The sequence below is a fragment of the Tamandua tetradactyla genome, chromosome 15 (genome assembly GCF_023851605.1).
Source record: "Tamandua tetradactyla isolate mTamTet1 chromosome 15, mTamTet1.pri, whole genome shotgun sequence".
Classification (NCBI taxonomy): Eukaryota; Metazoa; Chordata; class Mammalia; order Pilosa; family Myrmecophagidae; genus Tamandua; species Tamandua tetradactyla.
Genome location: NC_135341.1, coordinates 66,640,251 through 66,666,898, shown reverse-complemented (window position 1 = coordinate 66,666,898; position 26,648 = coordinate 66,640,251). Strand labels below are relative to the sequence as shown.

Genomic DNA, 26,648 nt, shown 5'->3' with positions numbered 1-26,648 from the left:
CAGTCAAGGAATACAGACCAGGCTGTGAGTTCATCCTGAATGAACACTGGAGAAGGGGCCATTGGAAATATCAATGCGTTGGTAGTATAGATAACTTGTAATTGTTTTTGTTACAATCATTGAATTAAATAGTGAGCCAGTAGGATCACATAACATAAAATTAATTTAATCCTTAATATCTAATACTGCCTCAGAGAAACTGAAGCAATAGAGAAGGCCTGGGTCCTGACAATAGCAGACTAATGCCTTCTCTCAGTACATATAGATAATGATTACTAATTATTTGAGAAAAAAAGACAAGGCAGCATAAGTAAAATTATGAATTATATTCAGATCTTTGGTATTAAGCATGATTCCACCAAGTAAAACACGTAGTTCCCAATTATTTGTACTCATTTCTTCAGCTATCAGTGGGAACAGTTTTTTCTAGCATTATTAGTACAAATAATTATCTGTTCATGAAAATAACTCCCTATGCTTACTGGAAAGACTGCTGAAATAAATCTTAGAGGTGTTGAGTTGGAATCTTAGATTTACTATAGTTACTATGTAACCACATTTCCTAGCTGTGTAACCTTGAGAAAGTCACTTCAGGCATCTGAGGCCCAAATTCCTTATCTAAAAATAGATACAACTATATTTTGTCTACCTCCCACAATGGGTTATTGGGAGAATATAAAAAAAAAAGCCTAATGTTGATGCATTTGAAAAGCAAAAATTGTCATAGGTGTATAAGGGGTTATGTTAATTAAAGCGCAGTTACATTTATTATCATGTTATATTTTCAGAGCAATCTGCCACAATTACTTTTTCTCATCAGAAAAAAATGCGTGAAGGTGAAAAAGGAATGCACAGAACAATTTTACAAAAGCCTTGCAAGCTGTAGTTGTAGCCCAAATAATCTCCATTTCCCTCAGCCTTCACAAATGGCAACCTTCAAAGCTTCTGAGGCATTTTCAGCTACTTGGACTTACGGGGTCTTCCTTTCTCCTGAGCCTCTCAGCCACTTGACAAAAAAATGTCAAGATCTGAGGTGTATTCCCTGAAGCAAAGCAAAAGTTGTGATCGGATGAGTTGATATAAAATACAATTCTACCACCTTTCCATGGTAATTTTAGGTGTTCTTCAGATATGTTTGTACAATAGTCTTAATATTCTATAGATTTATGCATCTCTCTCCACACTGCAGGATTCTATAAAGAAAGACGTCAACAGAAACAGAAAAAGACTGTGGAATTCCTCACATTCATCATTTAAGGTCTAATTTCAAAAGATGTGTCCTTTTTGGAATAAAAAAGGCAGCCGCTATTTTCAGGAGCAAAGAGGATTGTGTTTTTCTTGTCAACGCACACCTAACAGCTTTCAAGTGGAACATCAGCCTTTAAGGGTCAGCTGAGAAAGCAGATCCCTTTCCTCTCTGACTTCTATCACCCATCCAATCTTGCACAATCAACACATATTTGTGAGTAGCCTATGTGCCTGGCACTGAGCCGGGTGCTGAGGAGACAGAATTAAACAACATTCGTCCCTTAAAAGAACTCTCAGCTAGACAAAGTCACCCCATCAGGCCACCACCACCTCTCACCAGCTCCAGCGATGCTTTGGGCTGGACAGCATTTGCTCCGAGCACCAATCCTGATACAACTGCAAATTTCCTTCTGACCTTGGACGAGCTTGGCCAGGTTACTTTCCTTTTTCATCTCTACTTACAGAAATGCGATATTGCCAATGAGTGAAGAAAGAAAAAAAACTGAAAGGTTGGTATCAAGTTGAAGGGGCTCAAACTGCATCCATTCCTGAGCTTCAAGAGGGGTTCATGTGCATCTGAGGTTTTAGAATCAAGAGCGTTTCATAGCAATGCATTCGGTTTTGAAGGCTGTGCAAACCCTGAAGTTCACATTCAATGAGGGCCGACTTCCAGCTGCTCCATAATGATTTTAACACTGCGACAGAGCAAAGCGTCTTCCTATTTTCAACCCTAGCAATTTGGTTCAAGCATGATCTCAACCACTTTAAGCTTTGATATTTCTAGCCACCTCTTATGCTGTCTTTTCTCTTAATGCCACCAATCATGTGTGAAATTCTGTTGCAAAACTAATCTTTGTGGGAAATGATATGTAATGGCTTCTTTAAAGAGAGACGGAGAGAGAGGGCAGACTATGACCTGTGTTGTATTTTGAAATGATTTTCGTAGTGTAATACAAATGGAAACATCCCTTTCTCAAGGTCAAAGTAGAAATAGGTTTCTGCTTATACAAGCATCCTTCTTAAGCAGGAAAAGACTTGAAAATTATCCTAATGACTCGGTTTTTTAAAAAGCCTTTAATGTATATAATGATTGTTTAACTTAAAAGCCAGCTGTGCTCAAAAAATTGTTTAATATCCATCATATTAAGTCAATACTTAATGGCTCGCATTTTCAAATTATGTAAAAAGATTCGAGAATAGACAAAAGATGTGAATGGAGATATACTATTTAGATATTTATATAACAAGGCACTATTGTACTTGCAGCGTGAAACACATATGCACACTAACCAACACATCTTATTTTATAAAGGGAAGTCTCAGTCAAAAGCAGCTGTGACCAAATCTTCTGAAATGAAGTCAGAAACCACTAATTTAAATTTTTCATTTGTTTTTTGAAACAATTATACCACCCACAAAAGGGTAACTTTCGCAAGTCATCATTATCTCATGAATTTTGGAATTTATCACTTAAATAAAACCATCTCTGATTTCCATTTAATTGTAGCAGCTAGGCAGCCCTTCTAAAAAAGGAAATATGTTTTAGCTCAAAATATAAGGGTGTAATAGGTATCCGTACTACTGGCATATTGATAAAACTTGGAAATTTGGCTCCTTAAAATAAGAACTTCATATGAATTTAGAAGAGATTTGTCTTGAGAGGGAAAAAAAGTCTTTGTAGCTTTAAAGTTCTCTTAGATTTCAGGTTCCTGTGGATGATTCTTTTGGACAGTACTCACCATCCCTGTTATATAGTAATTTATGGCATGTCACTTAGATTCATTTGTAATAAAACATAAACGGCAATGACTTCAAACTTTAAAAAGAGGAATCTGGATTTACAAGTTGCTTCCTGGCTTAGTCTCTCCACTTGTCAGCCTCAGGAAGATAGAAACGTCTGAGTATTTAACAAAGACTTTAGTGGACCTAATTCCCATAACAGATTACTCAGTACAAACTAATTAGGACAAGTTAAATGTTTCCACTGAAAACACTAAAAAAAGAGAAATGCTTTTCTCTGCTGCCTGATGTTTTCTGATCATTTCTTCCCTCATAACCTGGATACTTAACTGTTTCTCTGACACACTGCTTTGTGAAACTTGACGGTCCAGCTACAAACAAAAGTGTAAATGCTGACTTGAGAACATTCAAAACATCTCAGGGGAGAAACAAAAGTCCTTCTTATGACAATGTACAAACGTATCTATTATAGGTACGGTGATAGGGCTCTGATCTAGACTTTTCCTACTAGATTTTTTGCTAGGTGTTGCATTAAAAGCTTGCTCAATCAAGAATATCTTGTTATGACAGGCACAGCATGAAGCATTTCTTCCACTTTTCATAGGTATTTTAAGACCACTTATCCACAATTAACACCAAGCTCAACTCAAATGGTTCATTCACACTTTCTAAATTTTGCTTACCCCTTTCTCCAGATTTAATTAATTAACCATTAATCGTAACATTTGCAGTGGGTTCTGATATTTGTCTCTTTCAGCTCTGCTCATCTGTTTAAAATGTATCATTTTTTCTTTTCAGGAGTTCTTCTACCTGCTTCAGGGCTATACACTTGCCAAGGTCTCTTGCTTGTTGACTCTGGCCTGATAATGTACTGATTTGCAGTGCCTCTGTCGATGGCAACGGGTTAGAACATGGCACCTCTCTGACCAACCATGAACTCTATGTGTCATTGGCATGACACTGGCAACGACTCATCACCCCAGTGGGGGAGAAACGTGCTGGGCCAGATGGGAAGGGAAGAGTTGATTCAGACATACGGTGGTAAGAGCTGGAGACAGTGCACAGTTATAACCTTCTGCTGGGCACTGTGACATAACTGGGGTGCAACCAAGCAAAGAAGCTGCCCTTCATACCATGGCACACATCCTAACTAAACTACCTGGTCAGCTCAGGTCTGTTGCGCTGACAACCACCCCGCACTCTCTCTTCCTTAATCTAGGGAGATGTCTCCTAGTTACCTTGCTTTTATTTCTAGATACATTATTAACGGTTATTCATTCTTAGCAAATATAATCTTTATGTAAAACATTTACAGGGGTGGGAAGGGTAACTTCACCAGTATTTATAATATTCCTTTACTTCTACAGTAAATCCTGCTCAGGTCACTGGCTGGGATTCTCCTCAGCTTCTTTTTTTTTTTCCCCATACTTCTTTCCATTCCAAGTAATGAATGCAAGATCGATAGAATAAGTAACAAAAGTATCCACGGTGACTGAACAGCAAACTCTTAAATCACTGCCCAGTAAAGTGCAAATGAACAATAATTGAAAGCACTGCACTAAAATTCCAATAGGAGATAAGAGAGGGGGCTTAAGTCTTTAAAAAGGCCCATTGGTCTCATAAGTCTGAGATAGCACACTTAAAACATGAGCTCTTCTTGAGAACTGGAAATATTACATACTCCACCAACTCACACACCTGCAACTGATTCTGAGTGAGCTAGGGCAGGGTCCGATTGTCCAGCTCCTAAGGGGAAGGAGGCTTAAAGAGAAGCAAATAGGTTGAGCCAGCCTATACAGCCAACAATTCTTCAGTTATATTTGTGGTGAGGGGGCGGGGGCAAACACTGAAAAATTAGATTATTTGTAGAGAGGTAAATATCCTGCTAGCCTGTCAATCCACCCCATGCCACAGCAGCCCATGCTCTTCTCAGTAAGTAAATAAAAGACTTGGGATTCCCCACCCCATTCTCACAAAGCGCCCAAGTCCAAGAATGTAGCACCTCTTTCTCTTTGTTCCCTGTTCTTCCTGACTTGATAAACCAGTTGCAGTTCTCACAGAAAAAAGTAAATAATGGTCAACCAAATTTCCAAGTGAGAGCACTATTTTGAAAATCTACCAGAAATAGCAAAAAAATTCGGAGGCCAAATACCGATACACTCATACACACACAACACACACACACACACACACACCTGTGTGTATATACACACACGCATACCTTCCTTTCTGTGCAGTGCATATTCTTGGGTACCTGCAAACATTAGAATGCTTTTGAGTCTTAACATGCCCGGGATGTAGTGCTCAAATCTCCTTGCTGTAGCTCGTTTATTATTAGAGGCGGGCGGGTGCCCAGAATTGTGGAAATCTGACAGCTCGAGTAAGGGGCTGCATAACATAACCTGAAAGAAATGGCATTCCTGAACACACACGATTTCCTCCAAGAATAGAAAAACGTTTCTCATGCCGGAATCTCAGTAAGACTGAACCGTGAGCATGACACAGAGGGCAACTTTAGCCCTGTCTTTAATAGAGGATAGCTTCATCTGGAGTGGGACATCACATTTCAATTTGTACTATTAAAAACTTGCATTACACAATGAAACTAATTACCCTGTGAATCACCCTGTGAATCACCTTTAGAAGCCAGCTGGACCAGCATCCAGTTAATAACATGTGCTGGCCCAGTGAACGTGTCTACAGTGGCCACATGATAACCCTGTACAGCGTGGATGGCCTCTGACCAGCGCTTTTTAACTATACCCCAACTCTGTTAACCCTACTTCCTTACCAAAATCACATAAAGCATTGTTTCAAAAGGCTGAAAACTTAGACTGAAATTATAATGGGCTTCACCATCCCTCAATATCATTGCAGAAGCCGGGATTTTTGTTTGTCCAAAAGACATACTATCTTTACAGGCTTTTCCATTTATCAAAAAATATATTCATGATCGACATTTGTTATCATATTAATTGACAATAAATACGCTCAACACCCCTCATCTCTACCCCCTAAAAAGAGGCGTTTTTTTTTACTCTGGATTCTGCTTAAATTTGGCTACGAAATGAGGATTATTTATTCAAAATCAATTTCTGTTATTTTAAGACCTCTCTTCTAACATGACAGAAATTATAGGGAAAATAAAACTGCTGTCAAGACAACTAAAGGCATTTAGCTTTTGCAACCTGGGTTCCTTCCACAGTTTTCTGAATATTTCAAAGGTTTGAAAAAACAAAGCAAAGGCAATAGTACACATGGAAGTAAATGCATAGCAAACAATTCTGCTCCAACTCAAGTTTATCTAAATGGTGACTGAGTACCTCTTTAATCCGAAAGTAGACTCTAGATTAAATATGTAAAGCAAACCAAGAAATCACCCAGAACACTTGCATCTTGGAGTATTCCCTAGCCCCTCTCCATCTGCTTTCATAAACCTTTTAATACTAGATAGATGCCCTTACATGAGCATGCCGGACAGGACTTACAGAAGGAAAGCATAACTTCAGGGAGGAGGAAAGTACATTCAGTCTTAATCCTTGGCTTCTTCTCATTTAGTGAAGAGGTTTTGCCTTCTCTCCTAGCAGTAAGTTGCAGCATTACAGTGCAAACGTACAGCTCGGAGCTGCTTACAGTGCTCGACTGACAACCCAGATCTAAGCCTCAGCATGTTTTCTGGAAATGCAGGCAGCTCAGCTGAAAACCTAAGGGAGGTTTCCACCGTGGCACAAAACTTAACTGCACAAATATTTAACAGCTCTGAGACCTCTAAAGGCTTAAAATAATATGCACTTCGTGCGAGGCTGCTCCTAGCTAGGCAGAGAACTGGAATGGTATGGAGGATTGTTCTCACTTGCTCAACCACTGCACACTGGAAAATGTTTTTCCTTTCTGCTTCAGAATTAGCGAAAAAAACAAATGCTTAACGAAACACTGATATTAACTGAGCTTTCACAGCATCAATGGTACAAAAACTTTGTTTTCCATTTCATTAAGTGAGCCCGTGAGTTTCCATGCAGCACCATTTCTCCTTCTTCATCTAGTTAAAAGCCAACTTCATGCAGACAAATGAAAGCAAAGTTTATCCACCACCACCCGTTTCTTTTCTTTTCCAACTCGAACTCATTCACGACTAATTCATCACCCCAATTGTGACACAAAGGAAGCTTTCAGGGCTGCACCAGCCTGGTCCTCCAATTACCAGTTGGAGGTAGGTTTAATGTAATATATATTCTAGCAGCTTAAAAGAATTTTTAAGGGCATCTCTGCACTGATAAGAGCTGGGCACCCTTTGAATGACCTCATCAGAGTTCAACACTCACCAAAATACATTATGTTTCTCATTAATCTTGCAGCCGGAACCCCACCGCGGCGTCTTCAGCATCAGCTCGCACCCAATGCTGACGCGCCGAGCACAGCCGTTTCATGCTACATTCCGTGGCAATGTCCCCGGCGTGGAGAGCAGCTAGAGCCCAGCGTGCTTCCTCCACGGGATGAGCGCCTCGCAGCCTGCCTTTCCCCGGCTAGGATCCCCGGCGGCTGGAGCGTGCGCTCGGGCTGCCTGCTGCACTGCCCATCCTTACTGTAATCCGACTCCTCCTTGCGATGTCCTTGCCGCGTCTGTGACATCAGGACTGAGAGTACTACAAACAGACCCCCCCACCCCACCCTACGCCACCCCCGGTTAGCAGCGGCTCCAGGAGGTGCTCAGATTGCCTGACTGGACCAACCATGGCTCTCGGGAAGCCTTGACGAGCTCGGAGACTTGGGAGGGGGCGGAGTGAGGGGCTTGGAAGGCTCTCTTAAAGAGAGAAGGGTCTCTGCATCCACCCGGGAGGACGCGGGGGGGAAATTCGCCAGTAGCGTGGAGAAGGGGACGTGGTTAAGGCGAGTTCTGTTATTAACCTATAATCAGACACTTTGATCCCGCCCTATGGGTAAATGCCATCATCCTCACCAAAATTGAGCCTAACAAGTTAAGACGGCAGGGAGAAGAGGGATGGTGCCACGCGATTGTGAATTTGGTGCGTTGTTTTTTTGTGGTTTATACCCAAAAAGAATAAAAGAGAAAAAAAAAAAAAAAGCAAAGACCATTGCTAGAGTAATAAAGGTTTTCACTTAGAAGTGATCAGATCACAAAAAGCCATAGTTGGGTGAAGAGTAATTGTTATTTCTTGATTTTTTTTTTAGGGCTAAAATTGTCCAGAAAGGTCGAAAGAAATAACTGGTAATCAAAGTCACCTCCCAGTTTTATGCTAGTTTATTTGCCATCTCCTTTAATAGGTAATAGAAAGGACACTGAGGCTGAAATGATCTTTGACTCACCTAGGGGGGAGAGGCATTTAGCATGAATGGAAACCTAGATTGCGTCATAATTCGTCTGGTCACCAGTATAGCATTGCTGCACATACACACTCTTCCATTAAATTTTATATGAACAGTGAAGACAAAGCTTAGCAAAGCCTCTGGCTCCTCCAATGGTTTAATGAATTGCAGTCCTTATCTTACACAGAAAAGGATGTTAGGAAAAAATCCCTGAAAGCTGTGCTGATTAATACGTAAATGCTCAGCATGAAAATAAACCCATACAGAAAGTGCATTTTCCTAAGGCCTCATCACTTAGGGACCCAACTTGCTTAGTGGATCATTAAAGCTTAAACATTTCTATAAATTTAAATGAAATTACAAACTGAAGATAAACAACTCTAGTCGATGGAAGGAAGCAATTGCTATATTTTAAATCTAGACTTTTATAAGATATGTTAGCAAATATCTCTAGACTTCTATAAGACATGTCAACAAATATCTCTACATTTGGATATTCAAATATTCAATGGTTTTTTCCCTTGCACAATTCTGTATCTGGTGGTGGGTATTGGGAGTAGGGGGCTGACACTCATAATAACGGTTTGCTGTGCAATCTTGTAAAAACATGTAATCCCATAGAAATCAGAAATACTACAGTAGGTCTTATGACAAATCCAATGATATTTTAGAGCAATTTGGAAGAGGACAATTGAAATAATAAAGAATATTTACTTTTTGCTCTTTTTTTATGAAGAATAAGAAACAGTGGTAAAGGTAAATACCGGAGAAAAGACGAACATTTTTTTCTTTTTTTGTTTCCTTTTCGACAGATGGAAATCATCCAAGAGTACAATTAATGGCTCTTCCCTCAGGCAAGTGATCAACAAAGAACCATCTGTGGCAGAGTTTAGGTATTAAGCTGATCAGCTGCCTTGACTTCCTAGGAGGGCTAGGGGGCGCTGTAGTTCAATGTTAACATCTTGGGTCCTTTGAGGTCTTGTAGTTGGAAGATGCTCTCACTGAGAGTTGAGTTTAAATAGAGGAGATTTGAGACACTAAAGGATTGTCATAATAAGATACTGACATTCTTGCATTTGCATATTATTTTACAGTTACAAGGGACTTTCGTATATGTCATCTTGCTTGCTTGCTAGCAAAAATAAAGAAATATGGATATGGGTATTATTAATGTCCCAAATTAAGAACCTGAGACTCAGAGATATTAAATAACGTTCTCAATGATGTGGTTAGTGAAGAACAGTTGACTCACTATTTGTACATTGAGTTTGTGCTTAGATTCCCCCAACAACTTCAAATATATTTGCCATTCATAATGGTTCAAGAAAAGAGCTTGCCCAAAAGAAAAGAGCTTGCCCAATAAAGTTATGCCACTACATGTGCCAGAAAAAATATATATATCTATATAGTCACAAATGTACAGTCAGAAAGTATTTGGTAATAGAATATGCCAATCTCTGCCTGGTCTATAGAGTATTATATCCAAAAGAGAAATATTTAGCCTGTAAAAGAGTATGGCATCAAGAATCAATTAAATGTTATATCCATACAATGAGTGCTGTACAACCAGTAAAAGGATGGTGCCCTCTTTATCTAAAGGTATGCCCCCCTCACCCCATTAAAGGTTTCTGGAATATTGAGGCCTCAGATACAGATGTTTCTACTCTTTAGATGGAAAACATCCAGTAATTTTTATTTTTAATTTGATACTTTATTTTGTTTCACTTAAAATCACTTTATTTGAATATATTCACTTTTTAATATTTTTTATTAGAGAATTTGTTGGTTTAGAGAAAAATCATGCTGCAGCATTCCCATATATTTCCCTTATTATTAACACCTTATTATTAATGTAGTATCTTATTAAACTAATGAAACGATATTATAATTGTACCATTAATTATAATCCATAATTCACATTAGGGTTCACTGTTTGTGTTGTACAGTCCTATAATCTTTTAAAAAATTAACCTAGTAGCATTTTAAAACCTAAAATTGCCCCTTTCAATCACTTTCAAATATATAATTCAGTGCTGTTAAGGGATGATGGTGATGGGAACACATCTTTGTGAATATATTAGTTTTATAAAGGGAAATATACAACCATATTTATTTTGAACACAGAGAAACCATCCAAAGTGAAGCTATAGCTGATATCGTCTAGACACAGCGTTGGGAACAAACCAGCTGTGCCTGAGAGATGCTCCATATGTCACTGCAAGGGGATGGCCCAACAGCTTCCAGGAAGAACCTGGTTCACACCATGACCTTTATTTGACTCTAAGAAGCTCTGAGCACCTGGGGGCTTGTGAGCGGCAATCAGGTCACTTCATCTGGACCCAGTCATGGCATTTACCTGCTTGCCATAAACTTCCACTATTAAAGCAAAAGATGCTCCCAAACCAATAGCATATGTTAGATTAAAGCACAGTGGTAATGTGAGAATTTTCCCCCGTGCCAATATCCAGAGAACTGCAGATTTGATCCTTTATCTACTCAAGCCTTACTCAAATGGTTATCGAGGTCTTTCCTGCTTTCTTTCCCCTCTTTCCTATTCTGGAATTTCCTAACCCTTTCTGTGATTTATTTTTCGCAAGAGCAGTTATTACCATCTGGCATATTATCGTAACTAGCCTGTTCTATTTTTATTCTCTTCTCATTAGAATGTAATCTCTATGAGGGCAAGGATTTTTGTCTGTCGTTCGTTGCTTTATCAACAGGTCTTCGAAGGGTACATTGCACTTGTTGCTAGTCAATAAATATTTGAAGAATAAGTGAATGAACCTACCAAGTATGGTTGTATTGTGTGTAAAACATCATACTTGTCAATGTGCCTGCAGACAGTGCTTTGAGGTGGACGATGTTTTGTGCAAAGTGTTTACACAAATTGAATTTGCCCATGCTTAGCAACAGCTGTTCTTAAGTTCCATGCAATATAGATGGCAGGTGGTACTGCAGGCCACAGCTTGTGAGCTTGTTTGTCCTTTCAAGTTCTCATAGCTGTATGCAGCAGTGATTTAGTATGATGTTAACTTAGCCCAATTGTGTCTTCCGCTGCCTTGGTTCAGAGGCCATCTGCATCTCTTATCCAGATTGCAGCAAAATAATTTTATCCAATGTATCTAACTCCAGCCTTGTCCAAATCCAATCCATTCTCATTTTAGATCCATTACTGTATTTTTAAAAGCAGATATGACATTATATACCTTATAAAGTATATAATGTATGTAAGACCATTTGCCACAAGGCCCCTGTTTACGTCTCCATTTACAATCCTCTGTTCTTGATACCCTTCATTCCAACCTTATTGCACAAAGCAATTCCATCTTACCTGTGTGTTTTGAACGTGTTGTTCAAAAGTTCTTACTGCTCTCTATACCTGGAAAGTTCCCTTCAAACTTTGGGTCTCTGTTTAAGTGTTAAACCTCTTGAGCACACCTTCCTAACCACAAGACTGAATGAGTCACTGCTTTTTTTTTTTTTTCCTATAGCACTTGATACTAATTCTTCCTCTAGCACTAAACATAATGTGGGAATAACCCTTTACTTGCTGTCTCCCAAATGAAATAGATGTTCTGTTTTATTTCCACGGCCTAATACAAATCTGTCATTTAATGAATGAACTCATTCATTTATCTATTCATTCATTCAATATTTATTTAATGAATTCAAAGTCTTTTGAATGTTTATGGTGTGCCAAACACTGCTTTAAGTCCTGGATAAACACCATTTTAGAAGGTGCAAAAGGGCCTAAGGGGGGACGTACTTGATGGGTTCCAAGAAGAACAACAAGCCAATGTGCTGGATCAAAATGAACACTGAACAGTAAGCCAGTAGTTGAAGTCAAGTAGGTAAAATGGAGTCAATTCCAGTAGGACTTTGTAGGCCATAATAAGGATTAGAGCATTTATTCTGACTTACATGGGAAAACTTTGGAGTGACATGATCTGACATATTTTAAGATTCGCGATGGCTAAAATGTGTAGAATGGACTTGTATTAGTTAGGGTTCTCTAGAGAAACAGAATCAAGAGGGAACACTTGCAAATATAAAATTTATAAAAGTGTCTCACGTGACCGTAGGAACGCAGAGTCCAAAATCCACAGGGCAGGCTGCGAAGCCGACGACTCCGATGGATGGCCTGGATGAACTCCACAGGAGAGGCTCACCAGCCAAAGCAAGAATGGAACCTGTCTCCTCTGAGTCCTCCTTAAAAGGCTTCCCATGATTAGATTTAGCATCACTAATTGCAGAAGACACGCCGCTTTGGCTGATTACAAATGGAATCAGCTGTGGATGCAGCTGACGTGTCATGACCTAATCCTATGAAGTGTCCTCATTGCAACAGACAGGCCAGCGCTTGCCCAATCAGATAAACAGGTACCACAACTTGGCCAAGTTGACACCTGTCCCTAACCATGACAGGACTCAAGAAAGTAAGGACAGATATGAGGTGACCAATTAGAAAGCGTTTGTAATAATCTAGAAAGGAGATGGTGGCTTGGACAGGGTGCAAGCAGTGGATGTGGTTAAAAAAAATAAAGTCATCAGATTCTGCACCTATGTCAAGATAGAGCCAACAGGATTTCCTAGTGTGTTGGGCAGGTGATGGAAAAGGGAAAAAAAGGAGTAAAGTATTGTTCAAGATTTGGGGGCTGAGCAGTTAAAAGGATAGAGCCTCCATTAGCTGAAAGATTATGGGAGAACATGTTTGGGCAGAGGATAAGGGGGTGCCAATGTCGGGTATATTTAGTCTGGGATTCTGATTAGATATCCAAGTGGAAATATTCCATAAGCAGTTTGTCTATATGAATCTTGAGGTCAGGGGAGAGGTTCGGGCTTGACGTTTCATTTTGGAAATCATCATTTTATATGTGACAATTAAAGCCTTGAGACTGGATGACATAATCAAGGGACTTAATAGATGGACGTAATCAAAGAGAAGAGGGACAACACTGGATACTGGGATATTATAAGAGCAAGAGGCCAAGTATGTGGTATTTGGTGATTGACTATTAAGAGCATAATAATTTGTTGAATGGATTTTGTTGACATATGAATGCCATATGATGGAAGGTTGTTTATTTTAAGCCTGAGTTTTCTTCTGTCTAAAAGGTGATCATGCAATATCAAAAGTTGAAAAGTGGAGAAATTCTATCAAACAATAAATAATTTGCCTATGTGAGAACAGATACCTAGTTCAATTGGTCTGGGTGGTATTTTAAGCAGATTTTTTTTTATTAGCTTGTATAGACATTGCTAAAAACACATAAATTTTATTTATTCACAAAGTGATGCTTCCTGGGAAATTAAATGCCTAGGGGCCATATAGCCTTATGCTGGAAAATTAATTGCCTACAAGAAAACTAATGCTAATATTGTGATAAGAATACATAAAATACAATAATATGCCAAAAATTTATCTATCTGGATTCGCTTAACTTTGGAGATATCAAAAAAAAAAACAACAAATTTCCATTTCTTGTCCCCATCTACACTTATAGATAATTAATAGGGGCTGTTTTACAATATTTAGTAGCTGGCATTGACAGCCTACTCAGGATTCTTACCCTGGGGCTGGCTATAGTGCAGGACTGTGTCATTCATTAAAAATCAGTTATTGGGTACCTCTGTGCCAGGTACTGTTCTAGTTGTTGAGGGTACATTAATGAAATTACATAGATTTCTGTCTACCCAGAGCTTACATTCTAAAAGTTTCTATATTTCAACTTATCTAGTGAGATTTGGGACTTCTTCAGCCGTTTCCTCTTATGAGGAAAGGACCTTAAGAATCCTTCATCTCATTCATTCACTGGTTGCATTTTTTTGCTTCTCTCCCTCTAATAGAACGGGCATGAGCACTAGGACATGTATATCATGTCCAGCCTATATCCAGTGCCTCAAACAATGCCTGATAAATAGGAGGCATGTAAAAAGTATTTGATGAGCGAAAATACCTCTCATAAGTCTTCTACCTCTTGGTGATGTACTCTCCTAATCCTAATAAAAATATAAAGTTATATTCTACCAGAAATGACTTCCTTTTTGTCTGGTTAGTTTTATCCACCATCTAAAACTGCTCAGATATTTTATTTTCTAAAAAGCCTTTCCTGGATTTATATCTGACTCATGGGTTCTTTTAGTAAGCTCCTAAATGCTCTTTGTATAACCCTATTTCAGTATTTATCAGACTTTACTTCAATGATCTATTTCAATCATCAATATCCCCCAAAAAAGAATGAAGGCTCTTTGAAGTCAGATAAAAGTTTAGATAAATATTAGTTCCTTGAATGTTTAACATACACAAGAATGTAGTAGAATTGCACCGCAAAAGCATAGTATATGGGGTTGGTGACTGGAGTACCCCATTAACCTCAGACATTGTCCATGATTTAAGAAGCAAGCTTTGTGGTGGAAGGAGATAAGGGTCAGAATTACATGGCCAATGAGGAGACACCATGAATAATCTCAGGGAAGAGAGAGAAATTCCAACTCTCCAAGGGAAAGACAATTAGGAGCCAGAAGGTTGGTCAGCCATCAGGCAGAAAACAGGTCAGAAATTATGTGGGTGGAGTAAGGTGAGGAAGCCAGTATGGGAGCCAATTATCAAAGTCAAGAACAAAGAGATCAAGCAGCAGGTGGTTCAGGGGAAAGCAATCAAACACTTAACTTCTCTTCCGGCTGGTTTCACCAGTGCATTTGCTGTGATTGATTGGTAATCCTGATCCCCTTACAAAGGAAAGCAATCCCCTTACAAAGACCTTTCTGAAGGTCTGTGAACATTTATTTTCCACACCACCATTTTATTTTATTTTATTTTATTCTTGTTTCAAATGCCTTCAGGAAGTTGTGTCTATTTTTATGTTGTTTTTGTTTCTTTCTTTGTTTGTTTTAGTAAATTTCATTCTGGTTTCTTTTTTTTTTAGCCATGTAGATGCTGTCCCCACAAATAGATAGAAACCACTTCTGAGGTTTGGTGGCTCCAGATCACCAAGGTCAGTGTCTCACTTATAGGTAGTCATGATTATTATTAACATCATAGTCACTGACCAAAATCACAGGAGATTGTAAACTCGATGTTTAAACTACTTCCCTGCTTTTCAAAGCACTTAGTATCTTAGTTGAGACATATACCCCAAAATATAAGTAAAAATAAAGATAATATAAAATTAGTAGCAAATGAATAGTCTAGAATATATGTATAAGGATTTGAAAAAAGATGAAATTACATACGGGCTTCAGACAATCCTGGAAAGCCGCAGCAAAGAGGTAGAACCTAATTCAGCATAGTCTTAATATTGGCTCAAATTGCTATAATGCAGAAAAATTGGGGAAATGGCCTAAAATAAGGATGGGATAGTAAATGAGGTGTCTTGGAGACCAAGAACAAATAAGCAACAAGATCAAATTTTATAAAAGATCTTGGTGTAAAGTTATGTTTTAAAGGAAAGTACAGAGGAAAAATTGGAGGTATTATCATATTCCAGGTAAAAGGCTTTGAACTTTGACAAATCATGTAGGAAGTGTTTGGTGAATGGACACATGAATGAACGTCAAAGTGTTTCCAAGGACAGAAATATACTGATACGCTTCTGAAGATATTCAGTGACACAATAACATGAGTTAATACATCTTGTGTAGCAGGTTGAAAGATCTTATACACTCCAGAGGTTTCCAATTTTTCTTAAAATAAAATTCATTTATGGTTCTTCTGCAGCTATTTGAGAATCATCTTCCTCCACCCCAACCCACAACAAATGTGCTTGCAAATAAAATGGAAGAAGAAAACAGCATTATATTGAATTTCTTCTTTTGCCTTAAAAAAAAATCCTTCAAGATAAATTGAAGATAAACAACTCTAGTAAATGTGGATGCTTTAGGTCATAGACATTCCATTATATATATATACTGTGATAATAACTATACAGAGTGAACAGGGAGACAGTGCAACTTGCCCCAATGTTGCAAGAATTCACAAAGTAATTTGAAAGTGTTTTCAAGTGCGCATAATTCTGTACCTCCTGTCAAATACAGTAGATGGAAATTTGTTTGGCTTCCTCTGTCAAAATGTCAAAAATACATAAAGGAATATGTAAGTAGAAAACAAAATCCTAGTTTCAACATTCTTTTAATTATATCTCAATTTCATCTGGGCTTTGCTCAAACATACTAATAATCCTAAGGGCTCATCTGTGATCTTTTTTGGTGGATGAATGACCGAATGTGATTTTTACCCTTGACTCAAAAGTGTCAGTCCTGGAAATCTACAGTATTTGTCACCATGAATACCATTTAACTGCAACAGTACCCAAAGGAACTCTGCACAGCTACACGTGAATAGGACTGGAGGAACTTAATTAATCTTGCTGTCACTTTCATGATGCTTTTCATTAGTTTTGCAGCTATCTGATCAACTGGCCTTCTCTGTATTGGAAATGGCTACCCATAGCCTCTTGTAAAAACATTTTCAAAAAGTAAACAGAGATTCACCTTTGTGGTAGGGAGATTTTTATGCAGACAGGCATTATTCCAGCTACTTTAATACTATCACACATCATGTTTTAGATTATAAAAAATCAAAAGAAATATAAATATCTAGTTTGTCTCCAACTGCTTTAAAATCTATACATAGCTTATGTCATTGAAATAAAAGGCCATATTTGTTCACTTTTTATAAATACTAATGCTTAGGGCAGTATATCAAACAGTTCTGATTACATAGAGAATATAATTCATTAGAAACCTGGACTTGTACACTAACCACTGGAAAGTATATTAGGTGAAACTTGGGCTCAACTGATAGAACACTAAGTGATATTTTAACTATAATATTGGCCGTCTCTATGAAATTTTTAAAGATTGGTTTAGTCTTTGTATAATCATATGCAAATAATATTTGCATCATTCCTTCAAAGCTGATAATAATTTAATTTAGTAATATTTTAAAATTTAGAATGACTTTATAAAATTTTATGACATATATGGTGGGGCCTGATGAAGAAATATAAGAAAGTAATTTGGCCCTAATATCTTCATGTGGACAGCCAGCCTCCAAGATTGTCCCCAGCGATCCATGTTTCCTGCTAGTCAACACCTTTGTGTAGTCCCTCCCACACAGAATAGGACTGATCTGTGTAACCAATAAGATATTGTGGAAATGACAGAGCATGACTTTCAACTAAGTCACAAAAGACAAATTGGCCTCTGCCTCTCTTTCTCTTGAATCACACATCCTGAGAGAAACCAGTTGCCATGCTGTAAGGACAGTAAAGAAGCCCTGTGAAGAGGTTCACATGGTGAGGAATTGAGACTTCAGACAAGTGAATGAGTGACCATGGGGGCAGATCTTCCAGCTCTGGTCAAGCCTTCAGATATCTGTAGCCATGACTGACATTTTAAATGAAACTTCACAAGAGACCCTTAATCAGATAAACCCAATTAAACCACATCCAAAATTTGCCACCTAGAGCAATTGAATGAGATGACAAATACTTGTTATTCTAAGGCTCTAAATCCTGGAGTAATTTTTTTACACTTCAATAATTAACTGACAGATCACAGAACTTCATGATCCAGTTGTAATTTCAGTTAAATTATGACAGTTTGATCTAGAACACTGCTGAGGTAGAGACAGACTGTGAGGCCCTGGAGAGGTCACGCAGGCTCTTTTGGTCTGAGTTTCTTAATCCTTGGAATAATGGTGTGGGAAAGGTCATCAATACAAGAGTTTACTGATAAGGATGAAAGAAGTAACACAGCCAGGTAAGGAGGGCTAGATATGTTTACAGAGAGTTTTAAAGACTAAGATTGAAGAGTATGTCAGAATTTTCAACTTTTCCAACACCTACATTCTACAACTAAAACATTACCCATATGATAAAAAAAAACAAACAAAAAAACCTTCATGTGACCTTAATTTGAAGCCATGGTGGTATAAAATTATGACTGAAACAGGATTTTCTTATTTTCCTTTTGTAATTTTGAATATCTTCAGGATTATTATCAAGGATCTCTGTGACTGAATTCAGCTTCTCTATCTATTCTTCCCTTCCATTCTCTTACTCTTCTCTCCCTATCTCACAGCCAAACTTCTACCCTTCATCTACCAACACGTTTCTTTCTGTGTAAATCATGCCCTGCTGTCAGCCTATAAGGCCCTTCCCCACACTTTTTCAGTGTGTTGAAATGCTTCCCATCCTTGAATGGCTATTCACATGGTATCTTGTCCAGGAGACTTTCACTGATTGCTAAAGTCATGATTAGTGACTATTTTCTCTATGCCTCAAGAGTAAAGATGTTATTTATCCCTTGACTCCTTCTAGATCTGTGTCCCCATTTATAATGTGGAGTCTCATTTGTAAAAATTAATGTTTCATTTATTTGTCACTAAGCACTTTTAAAATGCTTGTCTGTGATGTGCCACCTAGATTTCCCTACAATGGCAGGCTCCTTGCCCAGCTTCAGCTGCCAGCCCCTTTAGGGATTGGTTCAGATATAGAGAGCAGCTTTTCCCAAGGTTTTGTCCCTTTGTGTTAGGCCATATTCAAAGGATGACAAATGTAGGAGTAAAATGGTTTGGCTATATTGGACCAACTTGGGACAACTTGGACAACTTAAGCCATTCTAGCTCTGAAGCTTCCTGTCATATCATTCAAGACTGTTAAGCCTATATCACAGCTCAACTTCAACTCCCTAATTCCTTCCTCTTTTCCCTTCTGCAGTACTGACCTCAGAACCTTCCCTATTCAACATCCTATATATTGACCTCCATCTAAATCTAGTTGAGGGAGAGCTCAGTCTGCAACACTATCATTGAGAGTACTCAGTAAATGCTTGGTGCTATAAATTTTTAAAAACTTTTTTATTGTAAAATATATATACAAAGCAAAGAAATGAAAAAGCGAAAAATTTCAAAGCACACTTCAACAAGTAGCTGCAGAATAGATCCCAGAGTTTATCATGGGCTACCATTCCACCATCTCAGTTTTTTCCTTCTAGCTTTTCCAAAACATTGGCGGCTAGAAGGAATAGTAATATAGTGATTCAGCAGTCATACTCATTTGTTAAATGCTACTTTCTCTGTTATACCTCCTCCTTCTCCTTTGATCCTTCTCCTATTTTTCAGGGATCTTTGGGCAATGTCCTTTCTGACCTTTTCATGTTGAGAAGAGGTGTCAACACTAAAGGATAGGAGGATGTAATTAATTGATAATCTTGGAGAGGCTGATCCCCGTGGGTTTTAGTATTTATCTGACCTAGGAACCCTCCAGGAAGTATAAGTTCCAGGAAAGCAAACTTATAGTGCATGAAACCTTTACAGAGTCTCAGTTTGAGCCTTAGGTGTTCTTAAGAGTCAACAGGAGTGTTGGTGTTATAAATTTAAGTCTCAGGTGTCTGCAGACAAACAAGACTATTTTCTCAAAATCTTGTGTGTGGCTACTCCCTAAGATGTCCTTGAAATTGCTGAATAATTTAGGAAGAAAATAAACCTGTTCTTCAAATTCAGAACTTGTTGATTTCTGAATTAATGTGTGGGACAGAAAGCCCAGATGCTAAATGGTCATCCTAGTCCACGTACTCTATCTGAGTAACAATGATGACTGGGTGCTGTCAGGTCTGCCAGGACTTAGTCAATCATGAAGCTCTTCTCTTTCTCTTCAGTAAAGGTAATCACTCAGCATTTTATCTTTCCCAGAAAGTGTCATTACTTTGAAAAGACAATAAAAGTCTCACAAGGGTTTCTATGTAGTGGAAAGTATTTTCTTCACCTTCAGGAGAGAAACTAAAGGAGAAAAATAATCTGAGCATGAAAAAAATACATCAGTTTTAAGGAACCTTCATATTTTTGAAATGTAAAATTTCTTGGGATATCTTGAATAACTTATACTGTTCTTTAGTACTATACATAACACATATCATTTAAAATTGCATTTTTTAGTTAAATAGCCAGATCCTTCCTTGTGGAGAGGAAACAAAAACAAACAAAATAAAATGAAGCAAAAAGAAAAACAAAAAACAAAAAATGTTTCCCCTTGGAAAAATTTATGATGTAGAAAAATGTGTGGTAAGTCCATTCTAAAGTGAATATCAACAATAGCCCATCTGGTCTCTCTCAACCTTTAGCTACATGTTACCAGTGATACAACATGGAATAACAGTGGTTTTCCATCATTTTCAAGTCCAGTGTGCAATTTGGAAGTCACTTATTATTTTACTCATTTATTAATTTAACAAATATTCTTTGAGCACCCATTTTCAAAGCCTTGTGCTAAAGATCACTGACATAGGAGTGATCAAAATAAATATTTTCCTGACCTCATCAAGTTTGTGGTATTCCAGAGAATGGACTAATGCAATGAAAGATGGATCAAGGGCTGTAATAGTCTGTTGAAATGGGTAGAAAAGGGTAGGAAAGGTAGGCTTAGGGGAGTAGGAAAAGGGCTTTTGAAAATGCTACTTCTAAATTGAAGAGTGAAGATAATTTGGAATGAGTCAGACAAAGATAAGAGAAGAGCATTCCAGGCTGAGTTAATAGCATATGCAAAGACACGAAGGAAAACGGATTATGGGGACAAGGAGCAAAAAACAATGATCATTTAAGAGAGAAAGGGAAAAGTGGTATAGAATGAGATAGGACAGATAGCTTGGAGGTAGTTGTGAAATTACAACAAGGATGTGGAAACCACTGAGGATTTGTTCATGAAAGTGTTGGGAAACATTATTATAAATTCACAAGGTACTAGAAGAGTTAAATACTGTGTATTCTGTAGGAAGTAAAACTCATGTAACCATGTGACTTTGAGATCAACATATCCAAGAATGTATAAATCTCTGGTACAAGCCATTGTTTTCCTTGCTCAGGTTTGTCTGTCTACATGCTATTCAATGAAACAAAGCAAGAAAGGAAAAAAAAGATATCTCACATGGCTGAGCTTGTTTAGTTGGGAAATGCCAATTCAGTTTTAGGGTAAATTACCTGTTTTGTTTTTTTGCTTGTCATGTGAGCCGAACATTGAATCCAAAAAAAAAAAAGAAAGAAAACTGCAAATGATTGAGTCAGTGTGCTTTGTATGCTAGATTCTGTTCTCATACACATATTGGCTCTGAAATACTATAAACTATATATAGAATACGTGCAAGAAAATGGGGGAAATGACACTTTAAGGTAAATACCATACGTTTTTATGTTTGTATGCAAATTGTGGTATAAATTTACATTTCTGGCTCCCAAGCTCAATTTTACCAGTTTTTCCACTTTCCTCCTACCTAAAGCAACTTCTGTCACATATTGAAGGTCCTGTTTTGAAGATCTTCCCTGAAGATTATTCTTAGACTGTCCTCATCTAAGAAATAAAGGAAATAATGTCTTATAGAGCTGCAGAAACATCTTGTTTCTTTCCTAAAGTTTAAAAGATGAGTCTTTCAAATCCCAGTGATTTTTCTTTTCACAAATAACCTGGTTTTTATTTTTATTTCAGAAAAATAAAAGCAGCAATTACCAAAAGGTTTTGCAGGAATAGACCCACACACTATATATATATGTAACGTGTGAGAGTGTGAGTGAATGTGTGTAAGTGTATTAGCGTGTGTATGTGTCTGTTATGGATCTCACTGTCTTACTTTCCTGGAAATGTAAGGATGGCACCAATATTGTTAAGTAACACAGGGAGCATTGACATATTTCCGAATGAATGCCAAAACATTTTCCTCTTAGAGGAGATTCCTCTTCCATATTAAATGTGCAGGGAAGTATACAGGAAATTCATGCCTGGTCATGACTGATATGATCAGGGTGACTTCTGAATAAGATTTTCTGAGACCTATGACTTGTATAGCCTAGCCCGAAAAGATGAACTGAGACAATCATTTTCATTTCCAAAAACATAAACTAAGAGATAGAGAAGAAGTTGTCAGTTGATGAAGTGTATGGGAGCTAGAAGGTCATATAGACTCAGGTCATAAAGATTCACATGTGAGACTGGTAAACACAGAAAGAAAGAAGAGGAAGGAAGAAGCAGAGAGTTGCAGAAAGAGAGGGAGCACATCGGATGGAGAGTCACATTCTTACTGGTAGGTTTTGGTTGTTGATGGTTTATTTTTCACATGCACTTTTTCAATAATCCCACTTTTTTTCCTGAGACAACCTTAGTAAGTCTCTGTTCCTTCAATACTAATATCGTTTCTAATACCCTTAGTTAATTGGAAGGGATTTAGTTGACTGACAATAGGAGATGTAATGGTCAAATTCTGTTTACCAGACTTCTTCTGACTTCTTCCCCTAAAAAGAGACCTCAAGATGGCAGCATTATGAAGAAATGAATGAAGGCATCATAAGGAAAAAAGGAAGAAGCAATCACTCTGGAGAATTCAAGGCATTGGGGAAGTGAACTACCAGGAGTTACAGATTTAATAATGATGATTTCTACAAAGAATAGTGGATCCAGAATCGAAGACTAAAAACTTCCATGTTTGCATGTAAAAGATGAAAGAAAAGACATTTTTACCCTGAGTGTTGATAGTCTGCATTCTTTATGTTTTTATGTATTTTTATGTTAATCAAGCTTATTTTATTATAAGAATGATGAAGAGCATTGACTGTTGATATACCAGATGATTTCCTATCTATTATGGGTGGGAGCCATGCTTATCCAAGTGTTCAACCAAAACCATGACTTGAGTCTATGTGTTGAGGCATGGACAGCACACTTTTTTGTTTTTGTTGTTGTTGTTTTTTTGCATGGGCAGGCACCAGGAATCAAACCCAGGTCTCTGGCATGGCAGGCAAGAACTCTGCCAATGTGCCACCATCTCCCACCCAGAGCAGCATACTTTTTAGAGATAATTTATGTTTCAGGGAAGAATAGGATTGTGGAATAATATTAGCCATAAGTAATATGCTCTTATTGGTTCTGTCCATCTCAATTTCTAATAGCTCACCATATATCTGCCATAAGATGCAAATCTCAAGGGAGATCTTGCAGGGAAACACAACACATATTAAACTGTCTATGAAAAGTCAGTTATGGCTTACAGGATAACAGAGAAATAAGTAGTAAAGACATGAAGGGGAAGATAAAATATGTGAAATTTAAAGGAAGGTTATTTTAAATGGAGTAAAGATAGAATGAAAAAATATAATAAGTTAGAAGGAAGGAGAAAGTCACAGAGACCTCTGAAGTCAAGACCACATAGTGAAAATTGTATTTACTTGAAATATTACTTGTAGTTGAACCAACATATTTGAAAGAATTTGTAGTTGTATATAAAGAAGACAACTAGATGTACTTCTATTAATATACATCTTATCAAATATAATACTTTACTCAAGTTGTGGACCCTCAACACATACTCTAGCTACTTCTGTCAGCCTAAACTGAGACAGAATTTGATATAAAAAATTATCAGTTGAGAGCCTTACAGAAATCACAGTCTTTAAAGGAATACAAGGATGGTGTTAAAAAGGCATCTGTAGCCAAGATTAAAGATACACATGTTTCTTAGGTTTGTATTATTATCCTACAACATATATTTCTATTTTTAACTCAACTTTTTCTTGTATCTGACAAACTCACTCATTCTTTAGCGCCAAGTTTGGATATCAGTTCCTCCAGAGTATTTTGACTCTGCTGACAATCATCCTACGTACTTCCTCAGCAAACTCTTCTTTGTCATAATACAATTTATTATAATTGACTTGAAACTTACCTGTTGCTTAACTAGACTATAATATCTTTAAAGGCAGATGCCATGGCCAACTCACCACTGTACCTGCAGGGCTAATGTGTGTGGATTCACTGTAGGACCCCAACATACAGCTGTTGGATGGATGGATGGATGGATGGATGGATGGATGGATGGATGGATGGATGGATGGGGCAGTGGATGGATGGAAGGATAGATGGGTGGATGGATTGAAGGATGGGTGGTAAATAGAAAAGGAATTGGAATGAGAGTGGGAAAAAGAGAAGGGAGAGAGAGAGAGAAGATTGAGAGAGGAAAAAGATTATATACTGTTGTGTGTGTAAAGTTATAGTTGAAAATATGTTGGATAACACACAATAATGACCTTTTATGGGAACTTTTTGGTAATTAAAGTCATTTCTCTGTATTTTCTTTATATATTAGGTTAAAGCACAAGAATACATGTAATAATTTTATATTATGAACATCCACAACCAATCAAGACGGCATATCCCTTTATAAATCCTAGAAAAAAATAAAAGAATACTCTTATTTTTACATTGTTATAATTTATAATAATTATCTATATTTGTATATTCTAGGCAAGAGGAAACTGTAAAAATACTCATCTCTTATTTTTGTCCTATTTTGTATAAGAATGGGTATTAGAGAGAGATATTTTAGTGGGATATGCAGAGAGACTGAGACAGTGAATGAGAGAATCCCAAGGGAAATGATAAAAAAGAGGGAAAAATTTGAACTGGATCTTAGAGAAATGATGGACAAAACAAAGTATACAAATATAAGAACCACTGGTGTACCAGGAGGAGAAAAGAAGAGTAAAGGGCTAGGAAGATTAGTAGAGTTTATAATGGGGGGAAATTTCCCAACCTCTATAAAAGATATAAATAAGCAAATCAAAGAAGTCCAACAAACTCCAAATACACTAACTCCAAATAGGCCTTCCATAAGACAAACACTAATCAGTGTGTCAAATGTTGAAGAGAAGCAGAAAGTCCTGAAAGTGAAAAAAGAAAAACGATCAACTATATACAAGGAAACCACATAAGACTGAGTGTGGACCACTCAACTGGCACTATGGAGGCAAGAAGTTAGTGGTATGACATTCTTAAGATCCTGAAAGAGAAAGACTTCCAGCCAAAAATCTGTACCCAGCCAAATTGTCCTTCAAAACTGAGACAGATTAAAATTTTCACAGACAAACAAAGGCTGAGCTACTATGTCAACAAGAGACTGGCCCTACAAGAAATACTAAAGGGAGTTCTGCTGTTTGAAAAAAAAAAAAAAAAGACAGGAGAGGGAGGTCTAGAAGAAGTATGGAGGAGGATCTGGAAGAGTACCGGTAAGGGTAACTTAAAGTATGAAAAGAGAAAGAGAGAAAAGAATGTATAGATATGACAAATAAAATCCAAAGGATAACATAATGGATTTGCCTTTACATAAAGAAATGCCTTTACAGTAATAACTTTGAATGTTAATGGACTAAACTTACCAACTAAAGCAGATAGATTGGCAGAATGGTTTAAGAAATACAATCCAGCTATATGCTTCTTACAAGAGACTCATCATAGACACAAAGGTACAATTAGGTTGAAAGTGAAAGTATAAAAAAGATGTTCCATGCAAGCTGTAACTAAAAGAAAGTAGGAGTAGCTATACTAATATCAGAAAAATAGACTTTAAATGTAAAGACATCAAAACAGATAAAGAAGAACACTATATATTAGCAAAATGGACAATTATTCAAGAGGAAATAATAATCATAAATGTGTATGCTCCCAATCAAGGAGTTTTAAAGTACATGAGATAGATATTGGCAAAATTGAAGGAAGCAATAGACATTTCAACACTAATAGTAGGAGACTTCAATATACCACTCTCTTCTATTGACAGAACACCCAGACAGAAGATCAACAAGGAAATAGAGAACTTTAACAAACTGATAAACGAATTAGACCTAGCAGACATATATAGGTTGTTACACCCCAAAACACAAGAATATACATTTTTCTCTAGTGCTCATGGAACATTCTCCAGGATAGAGCATATGCTGGGGCACAAAAAAGGTCTTTATAAATTTAAAAACACTGATATTATTCAAAGCACTTTCTCTGATCACAATGGAATGAAGCTGGATATCAATAACCATCAAAGAAAGAGAACTTTAACAAATATATGGAGATTAAATAACACTCTTAAACAATGAGTGGGTCAAAGAAGAAATTTCTAGAAAAATCAGTAATGATTGGGAGACGAATGAAAATGAGAATACAACAGATGAGAACTCATAGGATGTAGGAAAGGCCATGCTGAGAAGGAAATTTATTACCTAAATGCTTATATTTAAAAATAAGAAAGAGCATAAATTGGGGACTTAACTGCTTACTTGGAGGAACTTGCAAATGAACAGCAGACTAACCCTAAAGCAAATAGAAGAAGAGAAATAACAAGGATTAAAGTAGCGTTAAATGAATGTAGAAGAAGAGAAATAACAAGGATTAAAGTAGCGTTAAATGAATGTGAGAAGAAAAAGACAATGGAAAGAACTGATAAAACCAAAAATTGGTTATTTGAGAAAATCAATAAAAATGATGAGTCACTAGCAAGGCTGACAAAGAAAAACCGAGAGATGA

The 26,648-nt window shown here is 37.3% G+C and overlaps 1 protein-coding gene and 2 long non-coding RNA genes across 5 annotated transcripts in view; 2 read left to right on the top strand and 1 right to left on the bottom strand.

The window, feature by feature from the left end:
- Positions 1-7,596, bottom strand: part of ZNF385D (zinc finger protein 385D) — a 332,722-nt gene extending 325,126 nt beyond the window's left edge. For 2 of the 3 annotated variants that reach the window (XM_077130024.1, XM_077130027.1), the window contains exon 1: positions 6,477-6,603. In XM_077130024.1, coding sequence (XP_076986139.1) covers positions 6,477-6,588 — 112 coding nt within the window. In that variant the 5' untranslated portion in view covers positions 6,589-6,603. Of the gene's footprint in view, positions 1-6,476; positions 6,604-7,310 lie in introns of those variants that run through there. The other variant, XM_077130026.1, reaches the window with a different exon arrangement.
- Positions 7,597-7,656: 60 nt separating this feature from the next.
- LOC143658029 (uncharacterized) lies at positions 7,657-10,867 on the top strand. Its single transcript, XR_013163080.1, has 3 exons — positions 7,657-8,012; positions 9,126-9,206; positions 10,438-10,867. It is a non-coding gene; the product is annotated as an uncharacterized LOC143658029 (long non-coding RNA).
- A 7,060-nt stretch (positions 10,868-17,927) lies between these two features.
- LOC143658028 (uncharacterized) overlaps positions 17,928-26,648 on the top strand; it is a 65,883-nt gene continuing 57,162 nt past the window's right edge. Inside the window, exon 1 of the long non-coding RNA XR_013163079.1 lies at positions 17,928-18,075. This is a non-coding gene — a long non-coding RNA (uncharacterized LOC143658028). The remainder of the gene's footprint in view (positions 18,076-26,648) is intronic.